Raw genomic sequence first — 23,695 nt, forward strand, 5'->3', positions numbered from 1 at the left:
CATTGTTTATTGATGAACATCACATTTTTACTTTTACCTAGTCCTGTGAAGTCTTGTTTTGTCTTATATTGTGTGGTGTGTAGCAAAATGAAAAAAAATTAAACAACGTATTTTTAGCTTACTTGTTTAAATCCATTTTATCGACATTATTATATTTATAAATTAAAAAATCGATTTTCTGTTTTTCATCAACGTCTTTGTGAAATAATTTCTCCAGCCATACTGACTGATGGCATGTTCTTTTTCCCAATCCTTTCGTTATAAAACACGCCCCTCCCACAAGCCGATGCGAGGGCATGTCAACGCCCACCAGCGATGTCGTCATCAATTCAAACTGGTATCGAAAGCAGAGAGAAGCTCGCGCGGAGGTAGAGCATAGGCTAGGCTGCACGGGAGAGGGAGGCAGAGATCCTACACCACGGCCTTTTTGTATTTCGTATGAGCATAACACATTGATTTGCGAAGATGTGGACGAGTTTAAGGAAACTGCTGCTTTTACATGTGATACTCGTGGGGTTTCTGCTGGCCAACGGTAAGCGTCAATGTTCCACGTTGTCAGTGCGTTTGTGTAAATGTAGTGAAGCGATGATGCTGGAGAAACACCGGCGGGGACCCGCGAAGTCACTTCCGATGACGAGACATTATATGAGCAGTATTACATTCAAAAGCATTAAACATGTTGACCGTAAAAGTAAACTAAATCGCTAGTGTGTGTTTTCCCTAGTCCTGTTGTGTTCTACCAGTACAGATGTTAAAATGTATTATACTGATATGTACTATCAAGTGTCCATACTTTGAAAAGAGCTAGTTAGCTTAAACCCCATTGAATGCTCTTACAGCGTAATTCAAAAGCAAACTAGTTCATTAATCACTTCTCATCGCTAATGAGTCATTTCCCATGAGCTACAATTATAGTTACGTTATGACAAAATCTTTATTGCATACTGTCATTTCACACGTGGTTCACTACAATGACTTTAAGTGCGCTGACAGCTGCTTCTGCCACAGCACATAAGAACATAACGCAACTTATTAAAACGTTAAAGAGGCTTCCAGGACTATGCAGTTACACTTTAACTTTTTAACCGACAGGGACAGAACCAGAGTGTGAAAGCGGCCAGTTTCAGTGCAGTAACGGCAGGTGTATACCCACTCCATGGAGATGTGATGATGACGACGATTGCTCGGACAACAGCGACGAGGAGAACTGCCGTGAGTAGAGCCAGTCTTTATTTAAAAGGTGGCTTGTCACTTAAAATTGAATGATTTCTATGGTCTAGACTGCCGTTGTTGGATAGACTGGTATTTGCGCGTTTTATTGATCGATGATGATCGCACGTGCCGTCTCTGCTCACCATTTACAACACAGGCGTATCCGCGTCTGTTTATTTGGAAAGACTGCAGAATCTCAAACTGTCAAAGTGGATAAAAGTTTACCGTCTTGTAACTTAAGAATTTCTTTGTGTCAAGTCTGACATCACTGTTTGTTACAGTGGAGTGACTAAAAGTAATGCACAGATAAATAGTCAACGTTTAGTTATTTTGAGGAGCTTCTTGTGGTTTGACAGATCTAACAAATTATTTGATATAGACATTGTGAATAGTATTTGGAAGTCACTTTGCAGGGAGGGTCTACAGGTTGACATAGTCACAATTGATTTTTCAGGATGTGCTAATTAAAGACAAACATAAAATGTAATCGGCAAGTTGAGTAACTTATTAGTTGAGTTGTAGGCTACAGCATAGGCAAAGCTCCCATAAAATGTAATTATCCTGGTATATTGGTCACAGTTTTAATTGGAAGTGCTGTGATTATCCTGGTTAGTTGATTAATGAGGTAAAGTGGAGGGTCTCCAGGCTTAAAGCTAGGACTGCTGATGCTTACCGGTCTTTGCTTTCCCTGATAGCAATTTAAAACTGATGAAATTAAAATTGAACTCAGGCTTTGAGCAGATCTCATGAAGTAGCAATCGCATAATAAACCTGGACTGCATTCCTGGCTCTTGTGAAACAATCCCAGAGACTCAGTGATGTAGTCGTGTAATGTTGTATTACAAAGGTCATACTGAACTTCAGTTGTTCTGTGTTAGTAAGGAAAGTTGTTTGCTTTCAGCTTGAGCTTTTTGTAGCTTGCTTCTTAAACTGAGCATGCGGGGGCAGGAACGATTGGATGTATTTTTCACGTAAGAGAAAGGAACAAAGAGCATTGACTGCATTTGTGCCTTTTCTTGAGGTGTAAAAAGACAAAATAATTTTAGAAAATACATGCAGTATATTTTTTACATTTTTATACACTACGCAATTTTTTTTAACATAACTGCACCAAAATTTAGTGTGATTTTATTAACAGCCAGCCAGTGCGGTTAGAAAATATGCTAAATTCAAAATGCATCTCTATTAAAAAAGTCTTAATAGGTTTTTCATGATATTCAAAAAAGTTTTTTGGGTTTTTAGAATGATTAGATGTGAAGTAGCTGGATAAAGAAATTCATTTTTGCGGTGTACCTCTGCCAATCCTTTTATATGTTTATTTATACTACACCATACAACCTAGTCTGTTAAACAGTTCCCCCCATTTGTTTCAGTTCCAGACACTAATGAAATTATATGCTCAAAAATGTTTGTGGCATTTCCAACCATGATACCCCAGAGTTTCATGTTTGTTACCTGCACCTGGTGTGTACTTGGCACCGGCTATGCCAGTTTAAATAGATCCACGCTAAGGTGCCCCGTTACACACGGTATCTCAGGCAGGCAGGGTATCTGCAGGGATTCTCCCCAGGTGGGAGCGCTCTCTGTGGTTGTCATTGTGCTGAATGCTCCCTTCTCCCTTCTGGATGTTTTTCGGTAGACTTGGGCAGACATTGAATTAGAATAATACCTTAAGGATTGTGCTTTGTTCTCCACCTCCCAGACACAACCTTCTCTCAGAATTGGCAGGATTCTTCTTTAGTTGCCCAGGGAGATGGTAAAAGCAACACTTCACGACACACACTGCTCTCTCTCTGTCTCTCTTTTCAGTACCAAATTCTAATCACACTGCTTTGTGTCTGAAGATGAAGTGGGCTCTTCGCTGGGTACTGGCTTAGTGGCTGGACTCTCAGATGGCCTTCACATTCTGAATTTTTGGTTGGGACATTTTTTTATGAAATGAATCCGTGTTGACAAAATGTTCTGATAGCACTTTACACAGTGGTAGTTCAAGAAATCCCAAACTATGAAAAAAGTGTGTTTAGCAGGGTAAATTTGAGCTGTGATGAAGCATTCATGTGCCGCATAATGATTTGTTTACTTACTGCTTTGGGCTTTAATGTCAGTGTATTGTCGTGCTGATATTTAGTGTAACAATATTTTTTCTTGTGTCATGTGATATATGACATGTATAAAATAGTTTTTCTTTTCTCTTCTGAGTTCTGTTATATAAAAAATTATGATTTTGTTGTAAAAGGCTCCCAGTCCTTTTTAGAGTGTGCCTGTATTCTGTTTGTCAGCAGCAGAAATATGGACAAGCTGACCGCTCTGCGTGTATAAAAAGTAGTTTGACTGATTGTGATTCGGATTGTCACTGTTCTTTGTTAGGTTTTATTTCATGTTGACTGATTTGTTTTAGTTTATTTGAAGAAAGACAAATCACCACTGAGGAAAAAAAAATTTTTGTCAGATGGTGCCGATGACAAAGGGGGCTACTTTTGTGACTCAGATATACAGTATGTATTGGATTTGAGACGTATGCCTCTGCCCCAAACATTAAGTATTATAGCGGTTACTTGGATGTTTTAGGATTAACACACTCTCACAAGTAAAAAGAGCAGCCTCCACTAAAATGTCCAATATTTTTTTCTTTTTCAAGGTGCTGTGTGATTTTTTTTTTTTAGAGGATCTATATTGACAGAAATGCAATATAATACACATAAATATGCCTTCAGAGGTGTAAATATGTCTTCAGAGGTGACCTTACATAATGAATCTTTATGTTTTTATTAACTTAGAAGGAGCTGTACATACACAGCGGGTCCCCTTACATGGAATTCGCCATGTTGTTTCTACGGGTATCCCTAAACAGACAAACTGCTCTACAGAGCGCATTTCATAAATACTTGATCTCCTTCGGCAAAGAAGCGAAATCGCGACGACATCTTTGTTCTGTGCAGCGTAGTGCTTCGAAAGGGAGGGGTGCAGTGAGCCATCGGTTGCCATTTTTAACCTCATGGCTAGATGCAGCAAAATTTCATACACTGGTCCTTGAAAAAAAAAATTTTTCGTAAAAAAGTCAAATCAGGCATGTCGTGCAAGGTCACAGGTCAAAGGCTTATTTGGTTTTCGGGTCTACTGTTGAATGTTTATCAAATCTGTTGAGATAATGAAACTAACCGTGTTTCAAAGGCATGGCATGTTTTAGAGTCCCCTATGGAAATATGTCGTTTTTTATTGAATGACTGTTCAAGGTCACATCCAACATCGCTGCTCTATATTAATAGCTTTATGTCCGAGCATGTACCTTTTACGCTGTGTGCATAGAGCTGTTGTACATAGCCTTTCTCACTCTGTGTACAGACAGAGACGCACACCCAGAGGAAAGTGAATGAACACACAGTGCAGTCATTTCCAGGTATGCAGTGCATTGTCTGAAAGAGCTCATTTGTTTACTTTGAGGTGGGAAGCATTCCACATATGAAAATTAAGTCGTCATAAGAAAATATGAATGGAAATTAAATTAGAGACCGTGAAGTCCAGTGCTGTATCATGTGTGACTATCACAATGTTCATCCAAATCAAACCAGCAGAGAATGTTACTATTATGTTTACATTTATTAAATTACTGCATTATTCCTTAACAGATCAAACATACTTAAAAATCCCTAGGATTTCCACACAAGTTGTTTCCAAAGGTGTGTGGAAAAAAGTCACTGCTGTGGTAATTATTGTTGGGATTTGTCATTGCTCAAGGGTTTTGTTGTTCTATTAATATGATCAGAAAACATGTTTTAGTACTTTTGAGAGGTGATCTTGTAAAACAAAAACCCAGGCGACCATGAACTGTCCATGTGCATAATACAAATCCAATTAGTGTCTCCATGTGCTGATGAGTGCGTGTGTGTCTGTGAGCGCTATATCAGTGGGGTTATTTAAGTTCAAGGGCAAGAAGTCTTAAGTGTGCACTAGCTCAAAAACAAACGCTCCTATACAGTAAATAACAGGTATATGTTTTTATCAGAGCGCACGTCATTCAAACGATGATGCCTTGCTTATGAATGTGAGAAAATTCATTAGTGTGAACTTAAGCATTCTGCCTGTGTCCTGTCAAAATGGTCACACTTTCAACACTCCCACACACACATACACAAACAGCATTTGCGCATTAAACCACTTGCAGTCATTTTACTGTCTATTAGTAATGTATAGCTATTTTTTAAATTTGGTTATTATATAAACAATTATCTATCTAATATCCTATCTAATTTCACGTTACATTTTTTTTACATAGGATAGGCTAAGTGCTTTTACGGCAATTTTTGGCACTTGGATATCAACGATTTATTGTTTTCACCTAGAAAAACAATAACAAACAAGAAATACATTGATTATTTTCATTTAAAGATGGGGTAATATATTAATCTTGAGTACCTATACAGTAGTTTTGTATACTATGATCTTTGAAGAGTATTTCGTTTGATCAAATGTGTAAAAGAGAGATACAGCTGTATGATTATTTCCTGAAAAAGATGAGCTGCTGGAGGCAGGCAGGGGGGACGGAACTACAGCACGAGCACACAATACATCGCATTATCCCTTCGTGTTATTTACATTATGCTCGTACGCGCCGATTGCCAACAAAACAGACATACAGTCATGGCCAAAATTGTTGGCACCCCTGAAATTTTTCCAGAAAATCAAGTATTTCTCACAGAAAAGTATTGCATTAACACATGTTTTGCTATACACATGTTTATTCCCTTTGTGTGTATTGGAACAAAACAAAAAAAAGGAGGGAAAAAAGCAAATTTTACATAATGTCACACAAAACTCCAAAAATGGGCTGGACAAAATTATTGGCACCCTTAACTTAATATTTGGTTGCACACCCTTTGGAAAAAATAACTGAAATCAATCGCTTCCTATAACCATCAATAAACTTCTTACACCTCTCACCCGGAATTTTGGACCACTCTTCCTTTGCAAACTGCTCCAGGTCTCTCATATTGGAAGGGCGCCTTTTCCCAACAGCAATTTTAAGATCTCTCGACAGGTGTTCAATGGGATTTAGATCTGGACTCATTGCTGGCCACTTCAGAACTCTCCAGCGCTTTGTTGCCATCCATTTCTGGGTGCTTTTTGAAGTATGTTTGGGGTCATTGTCCTGCTGGAAGACCAACGATCTCGGACGCAAACCCAGCTTTCTGACACTGGGCCCTACATTGCGACCCAAAATCCTTTGGTAATCCTCAGATTTCATGATGCCTTGCACACAGTCAAGGCACCCAGTGCCAGAGGCAGCAAAACAACCCAAAAACATCTTTGAACCTCCACCATATTTGACTGTAGGTACGGTGTTCTTTTCTTTGTAGGCCTCATTCCATTTTCGGTAAACAGTAGAATGATGTGCTTTACCAAAAAGCTCCATCTTGGTCTCATCTGTCCACAAGACGTTTTCCCAGAAGGATTTTGGCTTACTCAAGTACATTTTGGCAAACTGTAATCTTGCTTTTTTATGTCTCTGTGTCAGCAGTGGGGTCCCCCTGGGTCTCCTGCCATAGCGTTTCATTTCATTTAAATGTCGACGGATAGTTCGCGCTGACACTGATGCACCCTGAGCCTGCAGGACAGCTTGAATTTCTTTGGAACTTGTTTGGGGCTGCTTATCCACCATCCGGATTATCCTGCGTTGCAACCTTTCATCAATTTTTCTCTTCCGTCCACGTCCAGGGAGATTAGCTACAGTGCCATGGGTTGCAAACTTCTTGATAACGTTGCGCACTGTGGACAAAGGAACATCTAGATCTCTGGAGATGGACTTGTAACCTTGAGATTGTTGATATTTTTCCACAATTTTGGTTCTCAAGTCCTCAGACAGTTCTCTTCTCCTCTTTCTGTTGTCCATGCTTAGTCTTTGCATTGTGTGTCTGTGTGTGCCACACTAAGTCAACTTCTCTCCTTTTATCTGCTTTCAGGTGTGATTTTTATATTGCCCACACCTGTTACTTGCCCCAGGTGAGTTTAAAGGAGCATCACATGCTTGAAACAATCTTATTTATCCACAATTTTGAAAGGATGCCAATAATTTTGTCCAGCCCATTTTTGGAGTTTTGTGTGACATTGTCAAATTTGCTTTTTTCCTCCTTTTTTTTGTTTTGTTCCAATACACACAAAGGGAATAAACATGTGTATAGCAAAACATGTGTTAATGCAATACTTTTCTGTGAGAAATACTTGATTTTCTGGAAAAATTTCAGGGGTGCCAACAATTTTGGCCATGACTGTATGACGTTGTTTGACTTGCCGCGTGCGGGTTCATGTCCGGCATCTTTTAGCGCTGGGACCACGGCATCTATCAGTTTCAAATCTCCAAATCCACCATTATATCCACTGTTTATATAACATTCCTCACCGAAATGCAGTGAGCAAACAAACACAGCTAAACTTCCGTCAGCCGAGTGAAGTGGCATTGATGGGCGTGACGCATGGGCGTGCTCTTTCTCTCACGCTAGCATGTGGGCGTGCTCTTTCGCTCGGTGGATGACATGTGGGTGTGCTTTTCCGGGAGAATGGCCAATAAAAGGAATAGGATCCCTGTTACGAAACAGGGATTATTCAGACTTATAAAAACTTTCCGAAACAAGTTGGAGTGCTGGGGGAGTGTATCAAGTACAGAACTACTACGTCATACGTCCAACTAGTTTTTTTAACAAGTTGACCATGTTAAGCATGAGAAGCCAGCACGTTTAACAGTGTAAAGATGTCAGAATGCATGAAATAGCATGTTACCCCATCTTTAAATGAAAGTCCCTATATCCTAATTCCCCCCAATATAATAGTTATAGTTGGACTAAGAACTACAAGTACTTGGCTGCACTCTCTCGAAAAGTTGCAAGGTTCATTGGTTTGAAATGAATAACTTGATGAGAAATTATTTTAAGGCGAATAGTTGCAAACGATAAATCAGATATCTTAGAATGTTTGCCGAACTACCCCTTTTGAGTTACACCAATCTAATACCCACCCCTAAATATACCGGCTCACATCGAGCACTGCATGAGACTCTGATTGACTTGCATTTCCTCTGTAACTCTGATATGTAGTGGAAATGTATTCATTAAGAATGTGTGATGAGAGAGAGACCAAGAAATACTTGTCTGCCTGGATATTATGTCTGTTGCCTGAATATTATGGATTGGTTTATGGTCCGTCTTTGCTGGCTACTTGCTGATATGAAATCTTGGGTCTCTGTTTGTTTTTTTGGGATTGGGGGTGGGTAACGTGACAGACACATAAAGAGAGAGAGAGACAGACAGAATAAAGGGTGAGGTGAACAAAGACGCTGCCTCTAGCACACTCCGTAGCCGCCGGTGAAGGGCAGCTGAAGTGGTAATAATACGCTTTCAGTTTCATTTATCTATTTTTTCCACACTTGTATTGTCTGTGTAACCAGGATCCAGGTGGTCTCTGCTCATCAAGGTGTGCGGTACAATCAGCCACAGGCCAGTGATTCGTTTGGCAGGCTGGCATAAAAGAGGAGAGGATGTAGAAAGAAGATAACATTGTATCTCTCATGTGCCTTTAGCTTGGTGTACCAATATTAGACTTAGCTTGTTTGTGTATGCGTGATTTTGCGCATCCTTTGTTTTGTTTTTAGTGTATCTGTAAATGCAGATTTGTCTTGAAATACAAGTTAATACAATTAATTTATATGATCCTTCACTAAGTTCAGCCTTAAAAGCACTTAAAGGCATTTAGATAAAATGAAAAAATAACTAACACAATCGCATAGCAATTCATAACTATTTTTCGAGGTGTCTCATTTGTATGAATTCGTACGATTTCATTCATACGTTTTAGTAGGACTTGCTTTCACGCTAGTGGCTGTTAGATTTAGGGGTGGCGGACAGCGATGGCTTTCATACGATTCACATAGTACCAATTCATATGAATTTATCTCATTGCACCCATTTTTTAGCTTGTTTTATACAAAGTACACAAGGTTGTTTTGAATATGTGCTATGTTATTGTTTGACTTATTTCAGGATGTTGTGCCAGCAGTGTCCTGCCTGTCAAACTTTGAATAAACTAAACTAATAGTAAGGTCACCTACATTGGTCGTTTTTTGAAATTAACATTGAAATGAAGTAATTTACAGATTTATTTATAAAAAAAGCGATATATGGTTTACCATGCAGTCGTATGTTGTAGAAATATTAGGAACATTTCTCATCACTTACATTAATGTTATTAGGCTATAAGTACAATTTTGACCCTTTAATGACACCGTTTTCAGATTTTTCATGAGCTGATATTTTTTTTAAAGAGTAAGTAGCATATGATTTTTAAGGTCCTACTTTGGTTTATGGAGTGTCCAACAACAAGTTTATGTACATACAAGGTGTAAAAACACTATTACGTTGTAATAATAGGCAGTTATTCTTACCATACTTCTTGGCTGACTCTCAAATGATTGGTTCTGCGATTCATCCGTCTAGTCCCCTCCTATCCGCTAGCCTAGTGTCATGTGATTGGTTAGATGGTGCAGTCTGTTGTGATTGGTCAAACGCGTTCATCATTTGTCGCAAATGGAATGCCTACCATCATTACTGGATTACGGTTTACAGGTGGTTGGATGTCATAAAAATTATTTCATAAAACATTCTATTAAGTTCATAAACGTTGAAAGTATTTGGAAAATTAATTGATCCTTCTGCAGATGCCAGTAAGAAAAAGGACATTTACAATTCTCTTGTAACAGTATTATACTTGGACTAGTTGACACGGCATACAGTGTACGGTACTATCAGATGTTATTACAATACAGATAGTACTCGACTCAGTTTTTGAAATAAATACTTTGAGAGTTAATAGATTGAACAATTAAATTAGCCAAGTTAATAGCAAGATAAACAAACTGTAATACCCCAGAAATAACGGTACATGCTAATGATAGCGTTATATGCATTAGCTAAACACAGACATAAGGTACACAAATATTTCTTGAAGTTAAGACAAAAATAAATAGTCACACTTACAGGTTGTGATTCGGTGGAGCTAACAGGTCTAAATAAGGTTGGTATTGCCCCCTCTTTCAAGGATAGTCGTTTCACATATCCTGCAGTGAATGCGCCAAGATTATTGAAGCAATCTTCGGTGAAATGACGCGCGCACAGTAAAACCCTGGGGTTATACTCCTTTGGTATCGTTTGAAAAATGAATTGTAACCATTGTTCCCTCAGAAGTTCTTGCTTTGGTAGTTGAAATAAGACGGACTTAGTTTCACAACGTAGAACACAGGTTCTAGACATGATACACACGCATCACGAACGAGCGACAGTGTTTTGGGGGAGGAGACTAGTGAAGTTTTCGCGGCAGTCTCAGCAAAACGTAGGCGGGGACTATGTCTAGTGACGTAGATACGCGGCGGTTAGAGACTCGGACTAACTCATGTCTTGTTTGCATGATTCAGAGTCGACTCCCATTTTTACAAGCCAATAACTTTGTTATTTATTCATCTTCGGACTTACAACTTGGCAGACAGCTTACTTTCAAACACGGCAACATAACACACTGCATGAAATGTAATTTTCATGATCTCACGCTACTTACTCTTTAAAGCTTGTCTAAGCAAAAGTTGCCAGCAGGGGGCGTATTGTAGGGAATGCTCAAAGTGATGAAAGTTTCACTTACTTTTGTAAGTTTAGTTTTTTACAAAGAACTCAAGTTTTTTTCATATAAACTCAGTGACTTTTTGTTTAATATGAGTATTTCTACAATATTTTAGATCATTTTTTGTTTTATTTAACACAATTTAAATCCGGACAACTAATATGTCCCTTTAGCTAGTATGGAGTTAGTTAGTTGTCTGCCTAAAAGTGCATAATTTAAATATTTCTTTCCTGTAGTATTAAATGGAGCTAAAGAAAACCACGATATACAGCTGCCCAGGTATTTTCTCACATCACAAATTCCAAGAGTTTGTTTGATCTGTCCATGGTGTCTGAGAACCTCAGTCTTTGACTGTCTAATCCCTGCCGAGATTAGACCATTTTGTGACGATTCGGTTTTATTTACGTTTTTTTGTATTTCATGTTATCGTGCTTGCCTGTCACCTTCCCGATTTTGCCCTGTAATAGAATCCGAAAAATGTTTCAATATCTGTTATTCATGAATAAATCACGTGCCTAATACCCATCAATGCACTGACAAACACTTTCTCAATATTTGTGTGCATGTGTGCTATACAGCCTCAAAGATTATTATTATTATTTTGAGGAGGTTTGCAACTTGTGCTTATTCTTCTCTATCTGTCTCATTTATTCTCACAGTTTTCAGTCTTTCATGTGCTTACCTTTCCCCTCAGTGTTTTCTGTACCAAATCGGCTGTGGAAAATTGAACCGAAAACCCTCCTAAATCACAACATTGCAGCAGGGAGTTTTATCTGCTCTAAGTAGCGATGATCTTCAGTTGAGATGAGGACGTTAAACAACTCCCAGAGATGTATTTACGACATAGATGGAGTGTGGGCACATTTTATGGTCCTCGCCATAGAAAAAGATCTCGGAGGCTTTGATATTTCTAGGCTTGTCAATGGCAGTTGGAAAAAGTGTGTGTGGTAAAAAGGGGACTGAGAGAGTCTCTTGACCTTACTTAATCTTTCAATGGCGCTCGGGAACATTTAAAGTCTGTAAGCAGAATGTATGCATGCGTGAACATCAGAGGGGCCCTAAAAACATCAGAAGCATACACTTTATATAGACAAATCACAAATCTTTTCTCAGAGGTAGCTTGGGCTGCCTGTAGTCTGTCAGTTTTTTTAGATATACAGTAGGAGGTTACATAGGCTTGTAAGAGCACCTGCATTATTGCCTATGTGAGTTTTAAAGTTGTTTAATGTGATAGTTCTTCTAAAAACAAAAAATATTTCATTGATCACTCACTCTCACATCATTGCAAATTATATCACTTTATTTTTTCTACACAACACAAAACAAGATATTTTGAAGAACGCTGATAACCCAACAACATTGGTCCATTGAATGGACACAAAACTGCAGAGACATTTCTCAAAATATCGTAATTTGTCTTCCACAGAAAAAAAAAGAGTCATATACAGATTTTGCGATGCTCTTTGACATGGACATCCATTGACGAAGGACAATGTTAGAATGGGGGCATTTGTGGTTGTAGCTTTTTGTAGTAAATGGTTATTTTTTCTTATTTGGGACTGCGAATAGATTCTAATTCCTCTTCTTCTGATTTATTTGTGTATCTGTGTGCCCATGTGTTTTACTTTGCTTGAAAAGGCACAGTGTGGCATCTTCTTTAATGTGTTTCCTGATTGTCATGAAACCGTAGGGGAGCGATACGTCCACAAACAAACGCACACGCACACACACACACACACCACCTGGTCAGAAAATGGTTATGCAGTTGTTTAGGGGATTATAGGGTGAACCGAGAAAGTCAGTGCATGACGAATTTGAAAAGGTTTTTAAATGCAATAAGAAAAAAGAAAGCGTGATGAACAAAAAAACGAGAGAGATTTTGATGTTTTGAAACCAATTTATTGAGTAGAGACATTGCTTCCGCATTACCATGAGGTTATCCAATCGTCTTTTAAGTAAGAGAAAGGCTTTCTGGGTCTGTTTAAAGCCTCTACCCATCTTCCCCTTTTCAAAGCCCCCAGTAGCCCCTCAATGTCTCTCCTTGACTTGTTGTTTTTCCTCTCCAGCACTTTCAGGGGTCTGCGCTCATGTTTTTCTCTCCCTTTTCTCCCCAGTGTAGTCTGTGGGACCCCATCACATCCTCTCTGTCTTTTCTTTATTTTCATGTCCGTGTCAGCGGTCCTCCTGTTTGCAATCACCCTGACACTTCCTCAATGGCTCTGTCTCCATGCAAGATTAGTGCGAGGCCCCTGAGTCTCCAGCTCGGGACATACCAGTGATAATGCAATTCAGAGCATGCATGCGTGTACGTGTTTGCATGCATAACACTGTTTATACCAGGTAACGTTTTATAATGTTTACTCTTGCATAACTCACCCACGCAGTGGTGGTTGTTTCTTTATGGAAAGCACTTTTAAAACCCACACTTTTAAAATAAAAATGTTCTTTTAACAAGATAAGCAGCATCGCACAATTAATATATTAAGACTTGTTCTCAAAGAATATATCTTGAGTTCTTTGTAATAATTTAAGGGATAGTTCACCCAGAAATGAAAATTCTGTAATGATTACTCACCCTCAAGTTGTTCTTAACCTGTTTATATTTCTTTGTTTGGTCGAACACAAAGAAAGATATTTGGAATAATGTTAGCAACTGACATTTCTGGGGCATCATTCACTACCATAGTAGAAATAATTTTTGTATATTTTTTTGTTGAACACAAAAGAAAATGCTTTAAAGAATTTAGGAAAACAAACAGTCTGGGGAACATTTGACAATCATTTTAATGGTAGTCAATGGTGCCCCAGAAAACATTCTTCCAAATATCTTTCTTTGTGTTTGGATATATTCTGGTTGAGCAGATACAATCACAGTTTATTGCACAAATGTTTATATTTTCCTGTGATTAAATTGACAGATCATTATTTGATAGATAATAAAATAAGAAGTAATACATGTTTAATGTTTTTGAAGGGACCCAAGAAAAATCTGGGGGGAAATGAACCCAATTGACTTTTACTGATGACCAGGCTCAAATTATTGGATGGCTTTGGAAGACTGTGAATATAGCAACAGTATTATTTTGGTCATTATTGGTGCTCCAGTCTTTATTCATTTTCATAGTATTCAAAAAAAGAAAAACAGAAATATACAGGGTTTTCCCCCCAGGACCAAGGGTGAGTAAATAATAAAAGGTTTTTTTTGGATGAACTGCTTCTTTAATTGCATGTCCAGTTCAATGAGCTTTGAGAACAGAGCTCAGGTGGCATTTAGCTGCTTTAATAAGTTGCGAACAGGGCTGTCCCCTCCAGCAGGACCTCACAGCCTGTCTACAGAACAAACTTCACAGATCTAGCCAGTCAGTAAAGTCGACTGCACTGTTTCAGTAATTAGATTACAGTCTGTCTGAGAGAGAACACTGATGCAGCTGCCAGGTGAGTTTGAAGTTTAAGAGAATAGATGCTAAGAGAACTTCTTTATCTCTGCTGGGTTTTTGATTTGTTTTTTTCCTCCAAATCGTGTAGCTTGGAACACAGGTACTGAAAACCTGCAATAGTAGAAAAATTAAAACTACGTATTGTACAATATGACAATATGATGTATTGACCCACAAGGTTAATTAAATATGTATTTAGCATCAGTACTGACGTACCAGACTCATGATATGCCAAAATGTTGGTATTCAAGGGATAGTTCACCAAAAATGAAAATTCTGTCCTAATTTACACACCCTCAATTGGTTCCAACATAGTATAAAATTCTTTGTTCTGTTGAAAACGGAAGAATATATTTTGAAGAATGTGGGAAACTAAACAGTTCTGGGGCACTATTGCTACCATAGTAGTTTTCTTCCCTACTATGGAAGTCAATAGTGCCCCAGAACTGTTTGTTTACAGACATTCTTCCAAAAATCTTTCTTTATGTTTAGTAGAACAACAAAACCTACACAGGTTTGGACCAACTTGAGGGTGGATAAATGATGACAGAATTTTCATGTTTTGGTGAACTGTCTCTGAATCCTACTGCAAGCACATGACCTCAACTTGAAGCACTTAATTCCGCCCACGGCAGTGTGTACATAAACACAGTGGATCAAACACAGAGGGCTTGACTAAATGTCTTTTTATTTACCATTTACCTTTTTGTTCTTCCGTTTGGCAGAGATATTGACTTTGTATTTAACGTTCATCTCTGTTACCCTGATTCATTATTTTCACTTTTGCTTCCTCCGGTGCTCGCAAAGATTAACGATTGGGCCTTCTGTTAAAGCCCGAACAGTATCAGAATGGTGAATTCACTTTGTCTGCTCCTGATTTCTCTCTTTGTTAATGTATGTATTTGTAAGTTTTCGGTGACTTTGCCAATAACTTGTTTTGCCCTCCTGGCACTTACTCTTACCTTTTCTGTTACTTCTACAAACGCCTCTGCTCCTTGCTTTGTAGTTCAAGAAATAAAAACAGCTAGAAGTGTAGCGCATGAATGAGTGCCGATGGACAGGAATGATGTTTGGAAGAAAATGAAATGGACAGAGGCAAGGCCTTCATCTCTCTGCAGAAACAAGAAAGTCTGCTCGGCCTTATTTGAGAAGTAACGCTAATCTCAGAAAATGAGCAGTCTGAAAGAGACTCCTTCATCTGTCCGGCAAAAGATACTATGATTTCAAGTTTATCAACCTGATTGATTCACTTCGATCCTCAATAAATGTAATACTTCTCGTTTGGTGGGTGATGAAGCAGATGAAAGATCAAACTGGCTGTAAATTGGAGCAAACGAGGTAAATAGTGGATGGGCGAAGCTTAACACTAGCTTAGTGCCATAGACTTGCACTCTAAATTTGTAATAAGGAGGTTAACAGGATTTTAAAATTCAACCCAAGAGCTTAGATATTTTAGCAAGATATTTAGATTTTAGTCACATTGACCGATGACCTCGATAATGTTCTTGCCGTCATGGATCAGCGGGTTCGCATCATAAAACCGCGCAGCCGACCCAAAGCGTTTGCCTGATGGGTAATCCTGTCTTTCTGCAAAACAAGACCAGAGATAAAAAGACAAGAGACAAAGTGGGCTAATTGAATTAAATTAATGCAAGGGCTTACAAACTACTTATTGAATTACTTACCGGGGAAGCCGTTCTCATGATAGTTGCCTGCTCTGCTATCTCTTCCGTCAATGCTTTTCTAATTAGATTGATCCCCTTTACTATCTCCACCCAGATGGTAAACAGAGGCAGGGTGTATGGTTATGCTTGTGTATATGTGCGTGCCTCTAAACAAACAGAAATTCCTTTAATATTAAATAAGGAAGGACATTGTGTGCATGTGTGTGTTTAGTGTGTTTGATTTGACTTTTTTGGATGTTTGAAGAAGGAACACGACTAAACTAGATAAATGCTCTTTATTCTCTTTATCTAGAAATGAATCTGATATTAAGAAAATGAATGGTCGTTTAAAATGCTAATTAAACTGCTAATCAGCATGACTGCCAGGATCTGGACTGACATTAACATTAAATAATTACACTAAATGAAATTATTAAATTATCATTTCAGGAGGTACATTGGGACATTGGCTTGGACTTTTAAAAACATTGGATGCACTTCTAATAATATACTTCATAACAGATGTATTTATTTTGTCACAGACACCAGCATAATAATGTACAATTCATTAACGCAAAATAATGTCTACATATCAATGAAACAAGGTTGTTACAGCGACCATGGTAAAAACAGTTAATCCTTCCAAAGTACATGTAAGTAAACGATAAATAAAATAAATGTGCAGTAGCCTACTACGAATATAAATGAAATTTTATGATTAGATATTTTAGCCTACAGTATGTTTGTACATCTGCAAATGTATCGTGTTTTAAAAAGGAACTGAGAAATTGCGGTTAAAATCTCACTCCAGGGAAACAGTTTAAATGCATAGAAACATTAATATGTTCATTTAGAGATGACAAGCATATGGATATTTGTACCGCTTTGTCAGATTTATGGTTTTTGGTTTCTTTTGCAGCAGCTGCTCTGTTCTGTGCGTGATACGCCCTTGCGTCTGTACAAGCCAGCATCGTCTTTGCACATGCGCACAACTTCCTACTTCGATTTTAAATCCGATCAAGTGTTTACATGTCCTATCAAGCGGATTACAAATGGCATAAACCACCCCTTACAATCCGACTGAAATTTCAGTCGGCTTGGGCATTTTTAATCTGATTGACGTGTTTATATGGAGTGTTTTCATTCGGATTGGACTTTTACATTGGTCCATGTAAACGCAGCTAATGGTGGGAATAATATGTTCTTGGGACAAGAGCATGAATGAATATGCTTTGTGAGAAATCCCGGTCACGGATCCGGAACGACTCCTGGCATATTAAACTGTCAAAGTGTGCCTATGTGTACAAGAGATGTGGGAGCGGTGCATCTGTATGATTCATTTGTGTGTGTGATTTAATAACAGAAGTATGAGTCAGTTATTCAGAAATATGAAAAGCTTTTGAGAGCAAGACAGTGTACATTGACAACAGTAGCCGTGAGAAGTAAATTAGTGAATGATTCTTTAAGAGAGGCAAACATTTTACTTTTCAATTAATGTCTGAAGGGTATTTAAAGTTATTGACTTATAGACATGAATGCGGTGAGATCTGTGTTGCAGTGACAGTGAGTTGCCTGTACATTATTGATCACAAACTGTAGAGACAGTCCACACTGTGATTTTGAGACACTGGCAGAAAGCATGGTGGACAGGAATCCCATGTCATTATCTCGGACCTCCTGCTGTGTGTAACCTCGGCTCTTCTGCTCCATACTGAGCTCATTGATCTTCATTTGAGGTGGTAATTGTGGGGAATATCACATGTGTGCACACATGGACGAGTCAGCAGTGTTTTCTAGACTGGGCGATATTGACCAAAATTCATATCTTTGTATTTTTTGATGAAAGGCGATATCTGATATGTATATCAATATTTTCTACAAAAGTGGAATAAATGTTTACTAGCAAGTCAAAGCCTCATGTGAGATGTCACAATCACCTTTATTAAAATGGCTTGTGAAAAGAAATTCAATGACAGGGTTTTTTTCCCTATTTGAAAACATACAGCTGCACACCACTTGTTTAAAACACTTAAATTGTAAAAAAAAATTATAATAACTTTCTTTTCGTAAGGCACTCTGCGGGTAAAAGAAGCTTCCAACGTAGTCTTGCATAGCCAGACCTGATCACCGCTTTCTTTGGCCAAGGCCCGCCCAAGAGACCACGTGAGTGGCAGTAAAGCAACCAATCACGTTTTGTTTTGTGCCGCGTCATCTTTGCAGGTGGTGGAAGAGATTTATTGTGCTTCCACCTTTTGACATAACCGTTTTATGGCATTGTTTACAGATCGCTTGTTGTTGCTGCTCATCAGATCTTTTAAATCCGAACTATTTCCAAATAACTGAACCATCGTTTTTCTTTTTGCAAACCAGATCATCTTCTGCTGTGTGGACTGGCACTGCGGCTTCCTCCTTGTCATAAGCAAACTTGTAGAGCGGGCGTGCGGGGTCTGTCTGGTTCACGCGCAGAGCGAGAGTGCTCTGCTCACTCTGCGCATGGGCACGGCGCATGTCAGACACAACAGAGCCGCTTCAAGTCGAACACACCCCATATCGATATTAACGATATTGTCTAATCCCGCATCGCGTTGAAAAAATATACCGATATATCTTAAAAATCGATATATCGCCCAGCCCAATTTTCTACACATCATTTCAATGGATAGGCACACGTGCAACACAATGGTTGTTTCAGTCATGTGAGGTTTATTTTTGGCCAAATTCTAAGGCAGCTTCACAGGCTATCCCAGAATGCACTGCTACAAGCTCAGTGAAGAAAAATCATGGGCAGATGCAAGAGAAATTGGTCTGTGTTAATCTATTTCATTCAGTACCAAAACTTGTACATTTTCAATAATTTCTAATTGATTTAAAAATGACAAGAGAGTTGCAACCTAGGTAGATATTTAAAAAATATGCTGATTTGCATGCAAGTGCTTGATTGGAAAAGCTTAAACGATGGTGAACTAGTGGATGTAATTAAACGCTTACGTTTGTGTAAGTTACATATACTTTGCCATAGAGGCAACCGTCAAAACCGGTTGTCTTGTTTTTACAAATAGTGCTTGTCTATAACGGTTTTCTTATGTGCAGCTAACAAAAATGAGCTATAGCTTGTACGTAAGTCATGCAGGTACTGTATGATGAATAAAAGAGTGACTGAGGATAAAAGTAAGAGTGCTATTTGATTTCTAGCTCTGCTCAAATCGCACCTTTGAGAGTTCCCTGGTTTAAGCAGAGAAAGATGGCTTGTTAACACCCAGGAGAGAGAAAATGTTTTCCCACTTTACTGAGCATGACTAAGGCTTACTAAGATCAAAACTACACTGTGAAAAGAATTCCTTTAAGATAAAGTTGCATCGGGAATTATGTATTTAGCTGTAAGCGTGTGGGAGGAATTTGTTAATTCGCTAAGTCACTGCATGTATGTGTGCACAGGGATTGCAATGTTTTAGCACCCGACGATTCACAATTCATTTGCACAAACATGCAAATTGGGTAACACGTAAAACCTGGCCAAATGTTTAGTGCAGTTTTCTTGTGCCATTATAACATTATATTTACTGCAGCCATGATCTTAGATCTCTTTTTGATAAAATTGTTTATCGTCTGCTTTCTGTAAACATACAATTTGCAGTGTCAATTGCATCAAGCAAATAATCAAAGAATTTTGAATATGCTTTTATTGATAAATGCATTTTAAAATAAATGTTTTTTCTCATTGCAATAAATGACTCGCAGTACGTCGCTATTCTAGCACATTTAGTGCCTCATTAAGCTGAATTCTGACTAAAGACGGCATGCTCTGAAATTTTGTTTTGTGATTTTTCTGTGGCTTGTATGTGTACTACAAAGGGAATGTGAGTGCGCTGCTGTGTGTTTGTCTACTGTTACAGTATACATGTGTATTAATGGCAGAAACTGTTAATAAGTCCTCAGGGACTCTCCATGGTTGCGGATGGAGTGAGGGAGTGATGAGAGGTAAAGAGTGCTTAACATGAGCTTTAAATGGAGGAGTAATAGGTAGATAATATGATTTGTTTTTGTGGCATAGTACCGGCAATATTTCAAATATGGATTTTATAGTATGTTTAGTTACCAGAGATAAATCCGCTGCTTTAAAGGGACAGTTCACCCAAAATGTCAGTAACCAAACAGATCTCATCCACTATTTACTGCCATAGTAGGGAAAAAAATACTATGGGAGTCAACGGGGGGTGAGATCTGTTTGGTTACTGACATTTTTCCAAATATCGTCCTTTGTGTTCAGCAGAACAAAGACATTTTTACTAGGGATGTTCCGATACCCTTTTTTCCTTCCCGATACCGATTCCGATACCTGGGCTCAGGGAATCAGCCGATACCGAGTACTGATCCGATACCAGGGTGTGTATCTACAGCTGTATATACTAGCCCTGTGTGAATTGATAGAATTATTTTATGGTGTGCTTCAGACTTATCCCTTAATAAAACATGAACAAATACATACAGTAAATTAGAGTATTTTTATTATCTGACAGACATTTGACAGTAATATTATTTATTTTTCTTAAGTCGCAGTTTTACTGGCTGGTTGGTCCACTCTGAAATACTGCCAAACAGCGCTAGCACTGGGATGGGAATTTTCCAATAATTTCATATTAGAATATTTGAGCTCATAAAAATGAATATTTGAATATTCGTTTATTTAAATTAAATGAAAAAATACGTAATTTGTTTCGTTTTTATTTAGACACAATTTCACATCAAGCTTATAACTATCATTAAATATTCATAATGCACTAATATTAGATCCTGTATATAGGACTTTTAATGTTGAAAAGATTAGCAAAGTTGGAAAAAAATAGAAAAATACATAAAAACTGCATTTAAACCTGCGCGAAGCGAAATCATACAAAAACCAAACATACAAAACAAAACGAACAAAACGTTTTGTTCGAATGTTGATAAGAAAAACAAGCATAATACAGTAGGTCTATTTTACTTTGGTGAAAGTCTGTTCAACAAGCCGACGGTTAACAAGCTGACAGCGGAGAAAACGCGTTGCTCTTCTCTAACTCCCAGTAACAAAACCCAGATCTGACAAGAATATCTGGCTTTATTGTTTATAATGTTGATAATTAATAAAGTAAACAGGCTTGATACCTCCTGTTACTTGATCCTAAAAACAAAGACGGAGCCATTGTAGTGCTTGTTGTTTATTACGTGACCGGCATTTGAGGAAGAATGACTAATTCTGCTGATCACCACCCCAAATATTGTTTTCTTTGTCGTTTCATGGTCAGTGTCTGTCTTGTTTAGCTTTGCATTGCATTTACATCAATAAATAAAATCAAATTAGCCTAACTAAAGAATTTCAACGCGTTTTAAAACAAACACCTGTGCGGATTTATTTACAGGCTATAACTTGAAGGCGACGACCCTGAAGTTCTTAGGATGAAAATGCAGGCTTTAGGTATGGAGAAAGGTACCAGTCTTATGCTAAGGCCAAATTTATTAACATTAGTTGCAGTGAAATGTTCATTTTAATGTTTAAAGTTATTGAAATCAGCATTAGTTAGCCCAAACATATTTCTAACGAACAAACAACCGCTCCGAACAAGTTATGGTAATAAATAAATAAATTATCGAATAACTTAATATTACGTTGGTATTTTTATACCAACTTATATATAAGTAATGTAATGTTAACGAATTCTGTGGCTCACCAGTTTTTAAAACATTTTTGGTGATGTGAGCTGAGCATAACACGCGATCCGTCAGGCCGCCATGTGTGAATTTAAAATATTTAAACTAGCTTGCGATCTGACTGTAGAAATTTAGAACACATGCAAATTATTTTTTATATTTTCTGTACATTATAAAGTCATTACAGATGAAGTGAAGAAGCGTTAAATAAGACAACTGCAACTGTGCAGGAAGAGGGTTGAGAATAAAAATATATCAGGGTCGCTCGTAGGAGGTGCAGAGAATGTTTTAAGCTTGCGTGTGTTTTTCAGGAAGACCTATTTTGAACGCTTTCGTGCACATAGCTCGGAGTGCGTGTACGATGCTCCAACATAACACTTGGTACAGGGAGAAGATAAGTAGAGATGAAAAGAGAGATATGAAAAGGAAGAGTCGTGAAAAGTGAAAAGCACAAGTGACGAGCCTGTTTCCTGGTAGCATCATCTTATTCCTTGAGCCATAAATTCTTTCTTTTTTGATCTCTCTTCATGAATTTCTTCCATTTCATCTGCTATTCCGCATTGTGTCTCACTCTAATTTGAAAAGCTTACGATGCATTCTGGGGTAAGGTTTTTTTAACTGATAAAAAGCCGCTTTAGATATATTTCACGGTTGCTTTTATTGAAGCATATTAAAACAACGGCATGTAAACTTTTTTGCATTTTTGCTTCAATTGAGTAAACCCAGCTTCACATTCTTCCAGGTAATTTTTCAAGTAAACAGTAAGTAATGAGATGCAAGGAAATAAACAGCCCTGAGTGGCTTTTTGTTTATCTTGTCAACATTGTTGTTAAATTAATATTAATGTCATACAAGGCAGGTCTGTTAGACTCCTTAAAAAACTAAAATCTTTAGGAATATTTACCGCACATTTCATACAAATAGGTTTTGTTCACAGTGCACACAAACGTGCAAGTGAGTCTACGAAAGCGGGTACCACAATGAGCTGATGCTCGCTACTCTTGAGACTTGAGACTAGGGTTGGGCTGACAGCCATCACGATGTTGGGACGGCATCGTGATTCTCCTGCATGTCGCAATTTAGTTTAGTTTATTCAAAGTTTGACAGGCAGGACACTGCTGGCACAACATCCTGAAATAAGTCAAAGAATAACATACTCAAAACGACCTTGTGTACTGGCTAAAAAATGGGTGCAATGAGATAAATAACAATGATAATATTCATAGAATAGTATAGAACAAATAAATCAAACATCTATTGATTATTTATAAAACAATTTATGAGCACGAGAAATAAAGGACAGTTCATGCTTTTTTGTTTTACTCCTGGGCACAACAAATTCCTTATGCCGGCGTAGTAGATAAGCAGGTGTTGGAGCCACAGTCAAGACACAATGCAGTGGTGATGAACTGTCCTTAAGTAGTTTGGTAAAAGTACATGTTGTAGCCTCATCACGCCTCTCACTCAGTAATGGAAATGTGGCAGTTTTTGGATCCTCTCTAGCAATTTTCTCATCAGGGTACGCGGTCGTCCACACATCCCCTCATTCCCAAGACAAATGTGGATAGCTGAGTCCACAGTATGACATTCTGCGCATGTGTCAAGCTCATCCATTCGTGCTTATCCGCGGTCGAGTTTGGAAGCTGCGCAACGCCACGCACGTGCGCACGAGACTGAGATGGACGTAAAAAGTGAAAGCAAACCGTGAATCGAAGGAATGCGCTCACGTTGTGTGTGTGTGTGTGTAAACTTGTCAATAACGACCTGAACTGTGCGCGTCCGCGATGGCAGCTGGAAACATCAGTGATGCGTGACCCGTGCAGTTGACCAATCACACACACACAGACTACACTGGTGGGCTCAAGATCGACTCGTCTTTCCACATGAAATAGCAACTGGAAGACATTCCAAATTTGCAGGTCGTACATGCGCGAGTACTTGTAAAAATGCTCAAGCTGTCTTGAATTTTGGTCGCAAAATGCGATTTGGTAGCAGTCTGGAGCCCTGGTATAATTGTGTTTAATGTTTTGGCAGATGGGCATC

At 38.3% G+C, this 23,695-nt stretch overlaps 1 protein-coding gene across 7 annotated transcripts in view; it reads left to right on the forward strand.

The window, feature by feature from the left end:
* Window positions 1–347: 347 nt before the first annotated feature.
* lrp8 (low density lipoprotein receptor-related protein 8, apolipoprotein e receptor) overlaps window positions 348–23,695 on the forward strand; it is a 177,174-nt gene continuing 153,826 nt past the window's right edge. For all 7 annotated transcript variants that reach the window (XM_057338736.1, XM_057338739.1, XM_057338738.1 and 4 more), the window contains exons 1-2: window positions 348–532; window positions 1,093–1,212. In XM_057338736.1, coding sequence (XP_057194719.1) covers window positions 466–532; window positions 1,093–1,212 — 187 coding nt within the window. In that variant the 5' untranslated portion in view covers window positions 348–465. The remainder of the gene's footprint in view (window positions 533–1,092; window positions 1,213–23,695) is intronic.

This window comes from Triplophysa rosa, linkage group LG7, assembly GCF_024868665.1.
Source record: "Triplophysa rosa linkage group LG7, Trosa_1v2, whole genome shotgun sequence".
Lineage (NCBI taxonomy): Eukaryota > Metazoa > Chordata > Actinopteri > Cypriniformes > Nemacheilidae > Triplophysa > Triplophysa rosa.